At 37.5% G+C, this 13450-nt stretch overlaps 1 protein-coding gene across 3 annotated transcripts in view; it reads left to right on the top strand.

The window, feature by feature from the left end:
- Nucleotides 1-13450, top strand: part of GPHN (gephyrin) — a 531607-nt gene that overhangs the window by 456985 nt on the left and 61172 nt on the right. For all 3 annotated transcript variants that reach the window (XM_061156856.1, XM_061156854.1, XM_061156855.1), the window contains 3 exons: nt 2093-2212; nt 3796-3854; nt 5388-5541. In XM_061156856.1, the coding sequence (XP_061012839.1) occupies nt 2093-2212; nt 3796-3854; nt 5388-5541 (333 nt within the window). The remainder of the gene's footprint in view (nt 1-2092; nt 2213-3795; nt 3855-5387; nt 5542-13450) is intronic.

Raw genomic sequence — 13450 nt, 5'->3', positions numbered from 1 at the left:
CTGCCTTTCGTAAATCCAGCTTGAACATCTGGAAGTTTTCAGTTCACATACTGTTGAAGCCTAACTTGGAGAATTTTGAGCATTACTTTGCTAGCGTGTGAGATGAGTGCAATTGTGTGGTAGTTTGAACATTTGTTTACATTAGAATATAATATTTCTGAATAAACCTGAAATGTCTTATTCAAATATCAGAATAAGAGGATATAAAGTACGTAGCTCAGTGCCAGATCTGATCTCAAGAATCTTTCTCCAATGACTTGTTGGAAAAAATTAATGAGATCACTGGAATTGTAAGCCAAGAAGGATTACATGCTTCATGTAGTTGTGATAATGAGATCGTGCATGTTTATTCATTCATTCTGGAAATATTTATTGACTGCCAACTTTGTGCCAGTTACTCTCTAGGCTTTGGGATGATAGAGCAATAAATATGTCTGCAAAGGGAGTAATTAAAGATGAATGCAAGTACTCTACCGAAGATATAGACAGGATTAAAGGAAACTAACAAAGGAATGTGAAACATTCAGGTGCTAGCAACAATAAGATTTCATTCCCACGTTTAGGTCTGAAGGGGCAAAGAGAGAGAGTGGTACCTGGACCTGGGGAGATTGATAGCTATGGGAGAAGGCCACCTAATAGGAAATGTGACATCAGCGCTATTAGATATGACATAGCCATCACCAAACTGCAACCCAGCAGGGAAGGAACACAGGGAATAAAAATTGTACTTCTCTCTCTCTCCGACCCTTCTAAGTCTCTTGTTGTTCAGTCACTAAGTCTGTCCAAGTTTTTACAACCCCACAGACTGCAGCATGCCAGTCTTCCCTGTCTTTCTCTGTCTCCCAGAATTTGCTCCAACTCATGAGTTGGTGATGCCATCCAACCATTTCGTCCTCTCTCACCCGCTTCTCTTCCTGCCCTTGGTCTTTCCCAGCATCAGGGTTTTCTCCAGTCTCTTGTTAGCCCTTCCCACTGACTGAACTTAACCAGAAGCCAGAGCGATGGGAACCTGGTTGAAACAATCCACAGAGATCAGCCTCTAGGCCACAGCACAGGATAGAAAATAATGATGTGATCTAAAGAGGCAAACAGAAAATGAAACAGATTTCTGTCTTTATAGGGCTTATATTCTGAAACATAATAATGCACTTAACCCTAAGCCTAGCGTAGACGGAGTATTCCACAAATATTAGCTATTGGTTGCATTATTTGCAGCAATAACATTATAGAAATAAGCTTCTTAAGGCTTTTCTAACAAATGAATTTCCAGTTTTACTTTGATTGTACATTTAGTGGAAGGATAGTTTTCCTTAATCATTCCTTTTTTTTTTAATGTGGTGAAAAATGTGTAACATAAAATGTACTATCTCAACCATTTTAAAATGTACAGTTTTTTTAGATTATATAATTATATTTGCTAGACTTTTATTAATTGCATGGTATACTAATATATTTTATAAAGATTTTCAAGAACAATAGTTAAAATTTTTCTGGTTTGCCTTTATTTAACCAAAGTGTTGGTTAATAAAGTACTATACTTCTCAAACATCAGAACTTCAGCAAATGATCAACATGCTGGTTTTTCATAATTGTCATTCATAAAAATCATATTGCATGGCATTTTTTTAAAGACTGTCCTATCACTTTACATATATTAAGAAAATTCACAGTGAGTGAGAGACAGTAGTGGCAAATATAAATGGCAGCTCTTCAAAAAGAAAGTGGGGCACCAGGAAAGACATCTGCTAGTCATCACCTTAAGTCAAATGAAAGCCTCTTTGGTGTAAGTGTACCTGTTTGACTTTTACTATATTTTCCCAAAATGAATAAGACTCTCCTTTCATGAAAGTGGAAAAAAAAAAGAAAGTATTAGTCGCTCAGTCATGTCCAACTCTTCGTGACCTTGTGGACTGCAGCCCGCCAGGTTTCTCTGTCCATGGGATTCTCCAAGTGAGAATACTGCAGTGGGTAGCCATTTCCTTCTCCAGGGGATCTTCCTTTTATAGTTTGTTTCAAAAACTGTTACATCTTCAAGAGTTTCCTTTGCAGGAGCAAAGTAAATCATCTCTTTCTTGTGTGTTTCTATTTCCAGCCGACCCAGACAGTAATGCCAGGACAAGTCATGCGGGTTACAACAGGTGCTCCAATCCCCTGTGGTGCTGATGCAGTAGTACAAGTGGAAGATACTGAACTTATCAGGGAATCCGATGATGTACGTCATTACCAGGTCTTATGGCTTCATTCCTGTGGCAGTATTATAAGTCATGTCCATTTTCTGCAATGTTTATGAGATGATCCAAATTTTTTTATGTTAGGACCTTACATTGTAGTGTTTAGTAAATAAGGAATTACCTTAGGCTTGAAAACCTTTTATTGTAGAAATTGTTTTTATGACCATTACTGGGATTACAGCAGAATTTGAACCACATTTGAGCCAAGAAATTGCATTTGCAAGCAAGGAAAGAAACTACCTCAAGACAAAAGAGCAGTGATTTTAACTGTTGTCCTACCATCTAGCTGAGAAATTTGCTCATCAAGACTAGCTTCTGATAAAATGTGAAGATTTTAATAGAGAAGAATTTAATGAAGAACATTTGGGCAAGTTCTTGAATACTTCACTAAGCCAAGCATTTAAACCAAATGACCCTTTCAGCTTTGGTTTTCTATAGTTCAGGAAAATTTGTGCCACCAAATTGCAGTCTGGAAACATTAATTTATGTCAATTCCCCCTCTATTTCCTAAAATAAAGGGCTCTGTTCTTTTATAAATAAAGGCCTCTAAGTAGGCCTTTATCTCACTGAAGCTACTGGCAGTTATTGAATCCAGAGGATCAGTCAGGAATAAAAGTTTCAATGGAGGATTTACTGATTTTGTTTTGTGAAGACGTTTAAAATATCTTGTATTTTTTAATACAAGAATAAATGACAAAATATATTCTCCCAGACTGGATTCTCCCAGACAAATTTGGCCATGCTGAGACATACCCTCTTTTCTTCATTTGAGGATTTTCCTTTCTATCACCCACAAGTACTTACTTCCCACAAGTAAGGCTTATAAAGTTCAGCTCTTGGCATACAAGTCACATTGTCCTGCTGTTAAACTACCCAGCAAGTTTATTGGCATCAAGGAAGCCAGCGGAGCATTGAAATCCAGAACACACTCTGCCAGATGACAAGACACAGTTCCAACATCACAATATTAGTCACAGTTCATAAATGTAAAAATTATGATCACCATTAATTTATAGAAATCTACTACCAGGCAAACTGAGAGTCCTTCACTGAAATTTCTACAGATATTTGGGAATCTTGGCATAGTATTAAACCCATGATTTATGGGAACAGAATAGTTAACCTCCACACACATTCACTGTATCTATTAGGGTAGAGATCTCTCTCTCTCTCTCTGTATATATATATATATATATATATATATATATATATACACACATATATACATATATATATATATATATATGTGTGTGTGTGTGTGTGTGTTTTTCCTTGAGAATGCTATTTACAAAGTATGAGTCAATATTTGAATTGGTACATTTTTTAAAAGTATGAGAATCAGTGAAAATGTTTACTTGTTCTTTGGGATCAAGCCTAATTTTTCAGGAACCTGTGGTAGAAATTCATCATATTCAAAGAATTTCACAAAGGATTTCCTGTTCCTCTGTATCTTTATATATTCTGAGCCTATCTGATAATGAAAGCATCTGAATAGCTAAATTCTATTGAGCGAAATTCAGTCAGATTGCTCTGTTTGAAATTATATGATTTGCTGTTACCACAGGGCACTGAGGAGCTTGAAGTACGAATTCTGGTGCAAGCTCGGCCAGGCCAAGATATCAGGTAAGTTCATAACGCATGGAATGTATAGCCAACTTCTGTTTCTACCATGACCATGAACTCAGGAGAGCATAGCTATTATAAAATCACAGCTCAGTCAATTAGCCATTAGCGTTCAGGGATTTTAACCAGTAGCAAAATGATTTTCGAAATTATATATCCCATATCTGCCCTACCTACTTTTTTCCTGAAGTTAGTAAAGGCAAATGATTTATTCAAAAGCAGCATGAGAAGGAGGCAAAGTCATGATAAGCCTGCATAATCCATAGTTGATCCTATTTCTAGATTATCCAGAATTTCCCATCCTTACCCCTAGGTAACTGAGAGTTTGATATTAACACAGATACTTTCTTTTTTTTTTTTTTTTTTCTTTTTTTTTTATTATTATTATTTTTTTTTTCCAGTGGGTTTTGTCATACATTGATATGAATCAGCCATGGATTTACATGTATTCCCAATCCCGATCCCCCCTCCCACCTCCCTCTCCACCCGATTCCTCTGGGTCTTCCCAGTGCACCAGGCCGGAGCACTTGTCTCGTGCATCCCACCTGGGCTGGTGATCTGTTTCACCATAGATAGTATACATGCTGTTCTTTTGAAACATCCCACCCTCACATTCTCCCACAAAGTTCAAAAGGCTGTTCTGTATTTCTGTGTCTCTTTTTCTGTTCTGCATATAGGGTTATCATTATCACCTTTCTAAATTCCATATACATGTGTCAGTATGCTGTAATGTTCTTTATCTTTCTGGCTTACTTCACTCTGTATAATGGGCTCCAGCTTCATCCATCTCATTAGGAAGAAACAGAGTTTGATATTAACACAGATACTTTCAAAGTTGAGTATTTATATAATTAGCTGAAAGCCCCTCCTCAACTACCAATAATAATGAAATAAGGTGCTACTCTTTATATACGAAGTTGAGACTACTGTCTTATTATAAGTAGTGTATATCCTTCAGATGATTTTTCTCATGATTGAATATGTTTGCCCTGATTCCATTAGTCCTAATTTACTCAACATTTTGTAACAAAGCTATACTTCTTCCACTCCTATGGGGCAAAGTGAATGGGGTGGCCACAGAACTGGACCAGTCTAAGTGGTCTAATGGAAATTATCTCCATGGCTATAACCTCATTAGCATTATTCTCTTCACCACAATGCTAACAAGCTCTGGAATGGCATTAGATATTTTCATATAAATGCCTGCCTTACACCAAAGAAAGTTTGCAGTTGGTGTTTTTGACTATAATGTGTTACAAAGCAATTTGTAAAATAATTTTCAAACGTAAAGTAGCATACTCCTGTTTAACAGCAATAGATACAAATCTATTTCTGTCTTCCATTGTGTGATTTAAATTTTTTTAATTAAAAAAGCATAGAGTTTAAAATCTCTTCGTTTTAGTACTCTGTTCCATGCCTCATTTCCCCTTTTCCCCCTTGAGCGTCCTCTTTCTCTGACACTAAAGTTTTCCTCTGGGTTGAGAAAATATTGTTCTTAGTCATACTGCTTATGGTTCTGCTTTGATTTTTCAGACCCATTGGCCATGACATTAAAAGAGGGGAATGCGTTTTGGCCAAAGGAACCCACATGGGCCCCTCAGAGATTGGTCTTCTGGCAACTGTAGGTGTTACAGAGGTTGAAGTTAATAAGTTTCCGGTGGTTGCAGTCATGTCAACAGGGAATGAGGTAAAAAAAAGCCGGGGGGGGGGGGGTGGGGGGCGGGGGTTGTGGCAAGGGAAGGGAGGTAGTGGGACTTTCAGAGAAAAGCATTTCTGACATTATGTGTTCTATATTATAAATAGAATATTAAGGATTATAGATCTTACCACATTTCTATAACAAGGGATTAATAAATGGGCCTCGGGATAGTTCAAGTACAGAAGACAAAAAGGAAGAACTAGAAATTATACATTAAGAAGTGCTCCCTTCCATTTACTACAATGAAATATTACAACCAATGGCCTTCCACAAACTCAGTACATATAAACAGAGAATGTTGACTGCTAGCTGTAGATACTCAACTGTGCAAGCCTAGTACTTAGCCTGCTGGTATAGTGAATCGTGCCTGCTCTGCTGCTGAGATGATGGGCCACCACTGTGTGAGAAGTAATTGAATGAATTGGGACACCATAGCTAGCCCTTTTTCTTGCTTAACATTCCATGTGATCTTTAGTCACCAGGAAGGATTTGAAAATCATTTTTCTCTCTAAAGATAGCATCTCTAGTGGCATGCTATTCAGAATATGTCAAAATGTCATTTCAGTCCTAATTTAGGAAGGGAAATTTAGTCAGTATTCTGAGAACTTTTGAAAAACTTTCTGTTACCTCTTTGCTTAGGTTATACAGAACTTCAATTGGAGGCTATAAGGCCAAACTAGGAATATTGAAAAGTGAATCTGCTGGAAATTCAAAGCCTAAAAGCAGAATCAGAAACTACCGAGATTTTTTTCAAGTTATTCCTTAAGATCTTATACTATTTTTAAAAAGATTAACAGGATCTTTTTTTCTCTCTCTCTTTTAATCTCTAACATTCTGAAAATAAGCCATTTGCTACCATTATTTTTCATTTCTTAGACTTGGAAATGGACATTTTCAAAGGTCTATTGCCCTTATAGCTCTTTTGGAAAGGACAGAAGAAAAGAATATTTTGTTTTGATAATGAAGAGATAAGTCAGCATTCTACATCTGTTTACTTCCCAGTATAGGTGTAGTAGTCATTCCCTAAAACTATTGACTAACCCAAAAGAAACATTCTTTTCAGTTGATCTACACAGTGATGATTTTCTGTCCTTAGAACCAACCAACACTATGTTTAGCTTCAGAAAGAAATTTCTGTTCAACCTATTGACTTAATGAACTGTTCTTATTTGAGATTTATGTATTTGCTTTGTGCACCTAAGTGACTTAATGGGGCTTAGGAAAGCTAGGTAGAATGAGCAAACTAATAGACAGCTATTTATTAGGCAATTTTGTGTAAGCTACATTTTTTGTTTTCCTCCTAGTGACTTGGTAGGTCTGGATTCTCAGTTACTCCCCCAGAGTACATTGGCAGTATTTTTTAAGCTACCTTTTATACTCTTTACTAAAACTATTTATTAGTAGTAGGGAATAGTGACAGAATAAGACTAGAGATGGTACATACATGGTAGAACCTAAAGAAGATTTTGTAGTTTTAGTTCTCTGCCCTCATAGACTTGATTATCTTTGAGGAGGCTTTGATAGATCTTGTGTGACCCTCTTTCGCTACGTTTTCTGGCCTGCTGTACTTACATGGTTTTCCCAGGGAATAATGCTTTTAAATTCCATGATCTCTAGTTCCGTGTAGTTTGACATTCCTCCCTGTGCTGTGCTTGCTTAGTTGCTCAGTCGTGTCCGACTCTTTGCAACACCATGGACTAGCCGACCAGGCTCCTCTGTCCATGGAGATTCTCCCAGCAAGAATACTGGTGTGGGTTGCCATGCCCTCCTCCAGGGGACCTTCCCAACCCAGGAATCGAACTGGGGTCTCCTGCACTGCAGGCAGATTCTTTACCAGCTGAGCTACCAGGGAAGCTCTGACATTCCTCCCTACTCCCATCCAAAGTTAGCTGTTACTTAAATTTATGACTCTCTGTCACCATATAGTTCAACAAATGTTTATTGAGTACTTCTATGCCAGACACTATACAGAAAACTAGAGATAAAAGAGATAAATAAAGCATAGTATCTCTCCTGAAGGCTTGAGATCCTTAGATAGCCAGAAAACAATAAGAAAAAAATTATTCATTTATTTCAAAGAAGCCAAAAGTAATTACATTTGTATATTAATGTGATAAGTCTATAATTTACTCACTCACAGCACAAGCTCCACTTAAGTATTAGTTCTGACTTCTCCTGATATGTATGGCTTCACATATGCCACCTCTTGAATCCAGTGGGGTATATTGATAAGCAGAACAGTAGCCTTAGGCAACCTGAAGAATGCCATACGAGATGTCTATGTAGACTCACTCAGAACCTGCTCTGTATTTTGTGACTACATGAGCTTATTCAGGATGAAGGAATTATATATATTTTAAAATTGGGAAGCCAGAGTTGCAAACTATAACTCACACAGAATAGGTGATGTAGACGTTTGTTAATTTTGACAAACTGTGCATGTTAAAATTTAAGTAATAGCATCCAGTAGTTAAATAATTGTGGTCATACATTTCCAACCTCATGCATTTGCTCAATAAATGTTTGTTGAGCATCTGTTATATGCTGAAATACCCACCAGAGGTTCTCTTAACTAAACATCAGACTTACAAGATATGAATAATCTATACCTTGAACTAGTTTCCTGAGATATTAAAAAGGAAACTCAGCATTAAGGAGGGGAGCATCAGGCCTTCTTCAGTGGGACCAGTCATCAGAGTACTTCACACAGCCATCCAGCAACTGTTCTCTTTGTTCTTCAAGTAACATTTAGGTGCAGGGAACAAGAGTTCTACTAGGAGAGTATGAGAGCCATCAGCATAAAAGCGCCATGCCCTACATAGGAATTAGTGTTTCTTATAATAATCTTAGGCAGTTTGTAGAGTCTCTGCAAGGGAAATGCCCAGTTTCAAATGTCACCATACCCATGGAAGACCAAAGCCTGGCTTTCCATTATGGATTCATTTGTAATCCCTTCTATTCCTTTCACAAGTTACTATTCAGAGACCATTTTTACCATAAGAAATGCTGTCTACTAACAAGTTGACCTTTTTCTTTGTCACATTTCCAGAGAAACTGAACTAGAAAGTTAACCCAAATTCAAATTTTTCCTTAGAGATGGAGAAAGGATTTTGTTAATCTTTAACCTCACATAAAAGAACGCACTGTCTGCAGAAAATTAGAAAACAGTAGTAAAACTAACTGCAAGTCATTCTGTTCTTTATTATCAGCACGCACTGGCAATTCTAAACAGTGTCAGTGATAGGATACTCCTTTCCACGGAGGCAGTCACTCTCACAGCCCCTCCTCTCTCACTGTGCTGTCATACTGATGCCGGGCACTGTTCTGACTGCTGGAGATGACAGCAGGAGACAAGACAGGTGAAGCCCCTGCTCTTGTAGAATTTATGTTCTGATGGAGGAGGGGGAGAGTCAATAAACAAACAGTGGTAAATTGTATGAATTTTTAAAGCAGAGTAAGATGATAAAGATTGCTAGTAGAAGAGGTATGTGCCAGGTATATAATAACTGTAATTAATATAATCAATTATTCATTATATTCAATTCTATTGAATAATGTAATTATATTCAACATAATCTGCTGAAACTTATTCCATATCAACCCTTTTATTCTCTCACTGATACAATAAAACTGGAAGCCTGAAAACACAATTTCTCAGGCTCTCTTTCCCTGTGGTCCAGGTAGGTTTTGGCATTGGGATGCATTAACATATTAGAAGGTGGAAAAAGGCAGCAACAGTAGAATCTCCTCAACCCAGTAGCATCTCTCTCCTCTAGCAGCCGCGGGGACAGTGGTGACTTCTGGCAGTTACTGATCTTTAGTCATATACTTTTCTTCTTTTGTTTCTCCAACTTGGCAACACACTTATAACCAGTCCCATGCATTAAATCCTCTCTTTTCCCACTCTTTCCATTTGAAAGAGCTGAAGGAGTTTTGATTTTCGTGTCTGGACCTGACTGGCAGACAGATAGAGTCCTCTGTTTTACAAAGGCTAATTAGGCCTCACTGATGAGGGAAATCAGAGTGGAAATCTGAAGACATTGAAGGTACATGCCATGTGACTAGAACTGTGTTCCAAGCAGCGGGAACAACAAACACAGAGGTCCTGGAGTGTGGTGCGTGCTTATGTTTGAGGAACAGCAGTGAAGCCAATGTGGCTGAAGGATAGAGGGAAGGAGCACAGTGAGAGGAGGTGAAGTTGGAGAGGTAACAGAAAGAAGGTCCTTTTATCCTAAATAGACAGTTTTGAGGAAGTGGAACATAAAATATCTTAACTTTGCAAATGCTGACTCTGTCTTCTGTATGAGTGACTTGGCATGTGTGAGGGAAAAGGTGAAAGGCCGAGAGGCCCATTGAAAGGCTGTGGAGATTTGGACCAGAATGATAGTGGAGATGGTGAAAAGTAATCAGATCCAGAATATATTTTGAAGGTAAAGTCAGCAAACAAGATTTGCCAAGGATTCAAAGTAGAAGATAAGAGAAAGTTAAAAGTCAAGATGAACTCTAAGGTTTTGACCTGTGCTTTGATAACTGACCTAAGGAGAGTTATCATTTACCCTGATACGAAAGATGAGGCAGCAGAAATTAGGGCTTCTTCTTTGGAAATGCTAAGTTTGAAATACTTATGAGAATTAAGAGTAGGCAATTAAACATATTAGCCTGGAGCTTAGGAGAAAGGTTAGAATTAAAGGTACATATTTGGAAGTTATCAGCGTATATGTATATAGTATTTAAAAATAATACATATATATAAATATAGTATTTAAAATCATGAGACTGCATAAGGTCACCTAGGAAATCAGTATAAATAGAAGATAGGAGGTGTAACTTTTACACTTAGACAGCTGTCCCTTCTTCCTCTTTCCCCAACCTTTATATTTCCAAGTTTTATTTTCTAATTTTGACTCTTGATGACATCATCTCTCCATTCCATAAAATATATTGTTTCCCTTGAAACTGTAGATGGTAACTTACAGATCTTTAAACTGGATATCAGTCTGCCAGCTGCCATTAGCTTCAAGAAATCAAGATTGTATGATTGCTACCTAGTTACCAAAATACTAGCAATAAGTATTCCTTCCAGAGATGGTGAGTTTTCATCTAATTTCAGTCACCTTCAGCCATATTCCATAACTCATTCATTCATTTTTATTCATTCTTTCCCCAGCCTCCTTCCCTGTCTCTCCCTCCCTCTCTGCAGCCCTCTCTCTCTTTCTCTCTCTCATGCACATACACACAGAACTAGGTGTATTTATGTCCACTATTTATTTTATTCCATCTTTTATAAATCTCTTGGCCACTCTAATAACAGGTGTTTGTACAAACAAGTTTACACTTCAGACACATAAGGTCTGTCTAAAATCTCCCTATACTGTTCTTCGGGGGCTGCCGCAAGCAGCTGTTGTTATAAAAGTAGAATCTTTAAAATCTTTGTCCCCGCTAATAAGAGAAAGAATAAGAAGTTGAGTACTATGACCAGTACTGCTATGTGCTTTATGATTAAAGCAACACTATGAGGTTAATATAACTATCCTTCATTTTATGTAAGAGAAACTTGAAGCTCAAAAACAAAGCAGCTTACCCAACATCATTTATTTCGTCTAAGTAATTAAGCCTGGTTTCATACCTAAGTCTTTTGCTGTAATGACTTTTTCCCACTATTCCACAATGCTTCCCAATTCCTTAAATTTCATTTCCCCAACTTTTTAATGGCAGTCTCTGAAACCTATCAGGTTAGATATTCCTCTACATTCTTCTAGCCACACTTTATTTCTTGTCCAGATTAAAGACCATGACTCATCACTTTCAAATTGCCCTCTCTAACACTTCAGATAGCTTCACTCCTTCAATTTATTCCTTTGCTTACCTTGGTGATACCCAAAGTGAATGACTCCTTTCTCCATTTTTGTTCCCAAGCAGAAAAACAGTACTGAATAAAATTCATAGAACTATGATTACCTGAACAACTACAAATTACTGCCATTTAGTGGCAACCTGGAACTTAAAGTTGTTCAGTAATTCTGATGTAACTGTCTTGTTGCTTTCAACTCTTGGCAGATGATCTCACTACCTTTGTGGGGAAAAGTGAAGCTTAAAAATAAATATATTTGTGAAACTGAACACTATAAGGGCTCCCGCTTCTTCCTGTCTCATTACCTCAAAAATTTCCCCATTCCTTTAGTTATATTACTTTCTTTCAATCTAATAGGAAGAGGTACATCTCCTTCCTAAAAGAACACTTCTGCTTTTAAGCCTACTTTTTCTCACCTTCCTCAGATATTTGATTTCTAAATTATTTCCTGTGTCTTCTGGGTTCTCTATTTTCTCTCTAGTGGCTCATCCTCCTACATCCTAATAGACAAAGATTACCACTATCACAAGAGAACCTATATTTAAATACCACTTTTCCTCATTGAGCTACTGCATAGTCACCTCCTGTCCACTAGAAAGAGAGGTCAGCAATACTGCCTTTCCTTCCTCACTCTCTACTCAAACTCCCAAATCTCATTAGTGTCCCATTAGTACAAAAACTGATTTCCTGAGTACACTCATCACCTCCTAACCTCCAAAACCTGCTCTGATATTCAACCTCCTCACCATGTATATATCATTTGACACCAGAGACATTCCTCACCCACCACCTGAAAACTACTTCATTCCTAGTGATCTATGACAGTTCTCTCTTTATGCCCTGACAACTACTCGTTTTTATTCTCATCATGCCTTTCTCCGTTCCCTGCTTGGAATATTCCCCTAAGATGCTGTCCTCTGCTGTGTCCTCCACTGTCTCCAGATTCTCCGTTAGACTTTTCCTCTCATGCCTAATATGTGCAGGCAACTTCTCATAGCTAAAGCTCTAATCTTAACCTCTTTTGTAAATGCAAGCCTTCATTTACAACTTCCTTTGGATATTCCACCTCATATTCCTTGGACAGCAAGGAGATCAAACTAGTCAATCCTCAAGGAAATCAACCCTGAATATTCATTGGAAGAACTGATGCTGAAGCTGAAGCTCCAGTACTCTAGCCACCTGATGTGAAAAGCTGACTCACTGGAAAAGACTCTGATACTGGGAAAGATTGGGAGCAGGAGGAGAAGGGGACAACAGAGGACGAGATAGGTGGATGGCATCATCGACTCAATGGACGAGTTTGAGTAGATTCCAGGGAATAATGAAGGACAGGGAAGCCTGGCATGCTGCAGTCCATGGGATTGCAAAGAGTTGGACATGACTTAGTGAGTGAACAACAAACTCATGTTCCACCGTTGCCTAATCTCACTCATCACTTTTCCCTTCCTACTATAAAGAGTGAAATACTTCCTTTATGTCTTACCCCCCCTTTTTTTTAATGTGTTGTTGTTTATTTACTTAAATTTTTGTTGGGGTACGCTTGCTTTACAAAGTGGTATTAGTTTCTACTGTTTTTTAAAGGCATCACTCTTCCCTAAAATGTTGGTTACCAAAGTCATCAGTGACTTTTTTTTTTCATTTTTAATTATGATAAAATACATATAGCAAAACATATACCATGTTAACTATTTTTAAATGTATTTTGTTGCTGTTCAGTCACTAAGTCGTTTACTTTTGATAATTAATTTTTCCAAAAGAGGAAAAAAGGAAGAAAGGATATGTAAGGGAGATGTTTGCAATGGATGTGGAAATAGTTACTGACCTATAGAAGTCTAATATCTTCCCTTTGCAAAGAGAAGAAAAGTCTTTGATGCAGATAACCCCATTTCAGTACATTAAAAAGAGAGAAAGTAAATCATTATAACATTCTTGGGCCCCTTGAAAATTCCATCAAGACTATAGGATTAAATCTCTGAAGTACAGAAACAAAGAGGGAAGTCTCTTAAAATAAATGATTTCTCTTTTAGACAAATAAGACAGAGAACT

Source organism: Dama dama, chromosome 12 (assembly GCF_033118175.1).
Source record: "Dama dama isolate Ldn47 chromosome 12, ASM3311817v1, whole genome shotgun sequence".
In the NCBI taxonomy this organism is placed as follows: domain Eukaryota; kingdom Metazoa; phylum Chordata; class Mammalia; order Artiodactyla; family Cervidae; genus Dama; species Dama dama.
Note: the sequence above shows the minus strand (reverse complement) of the source record. Positions and strands in the feature narration are given on the sequence as shown.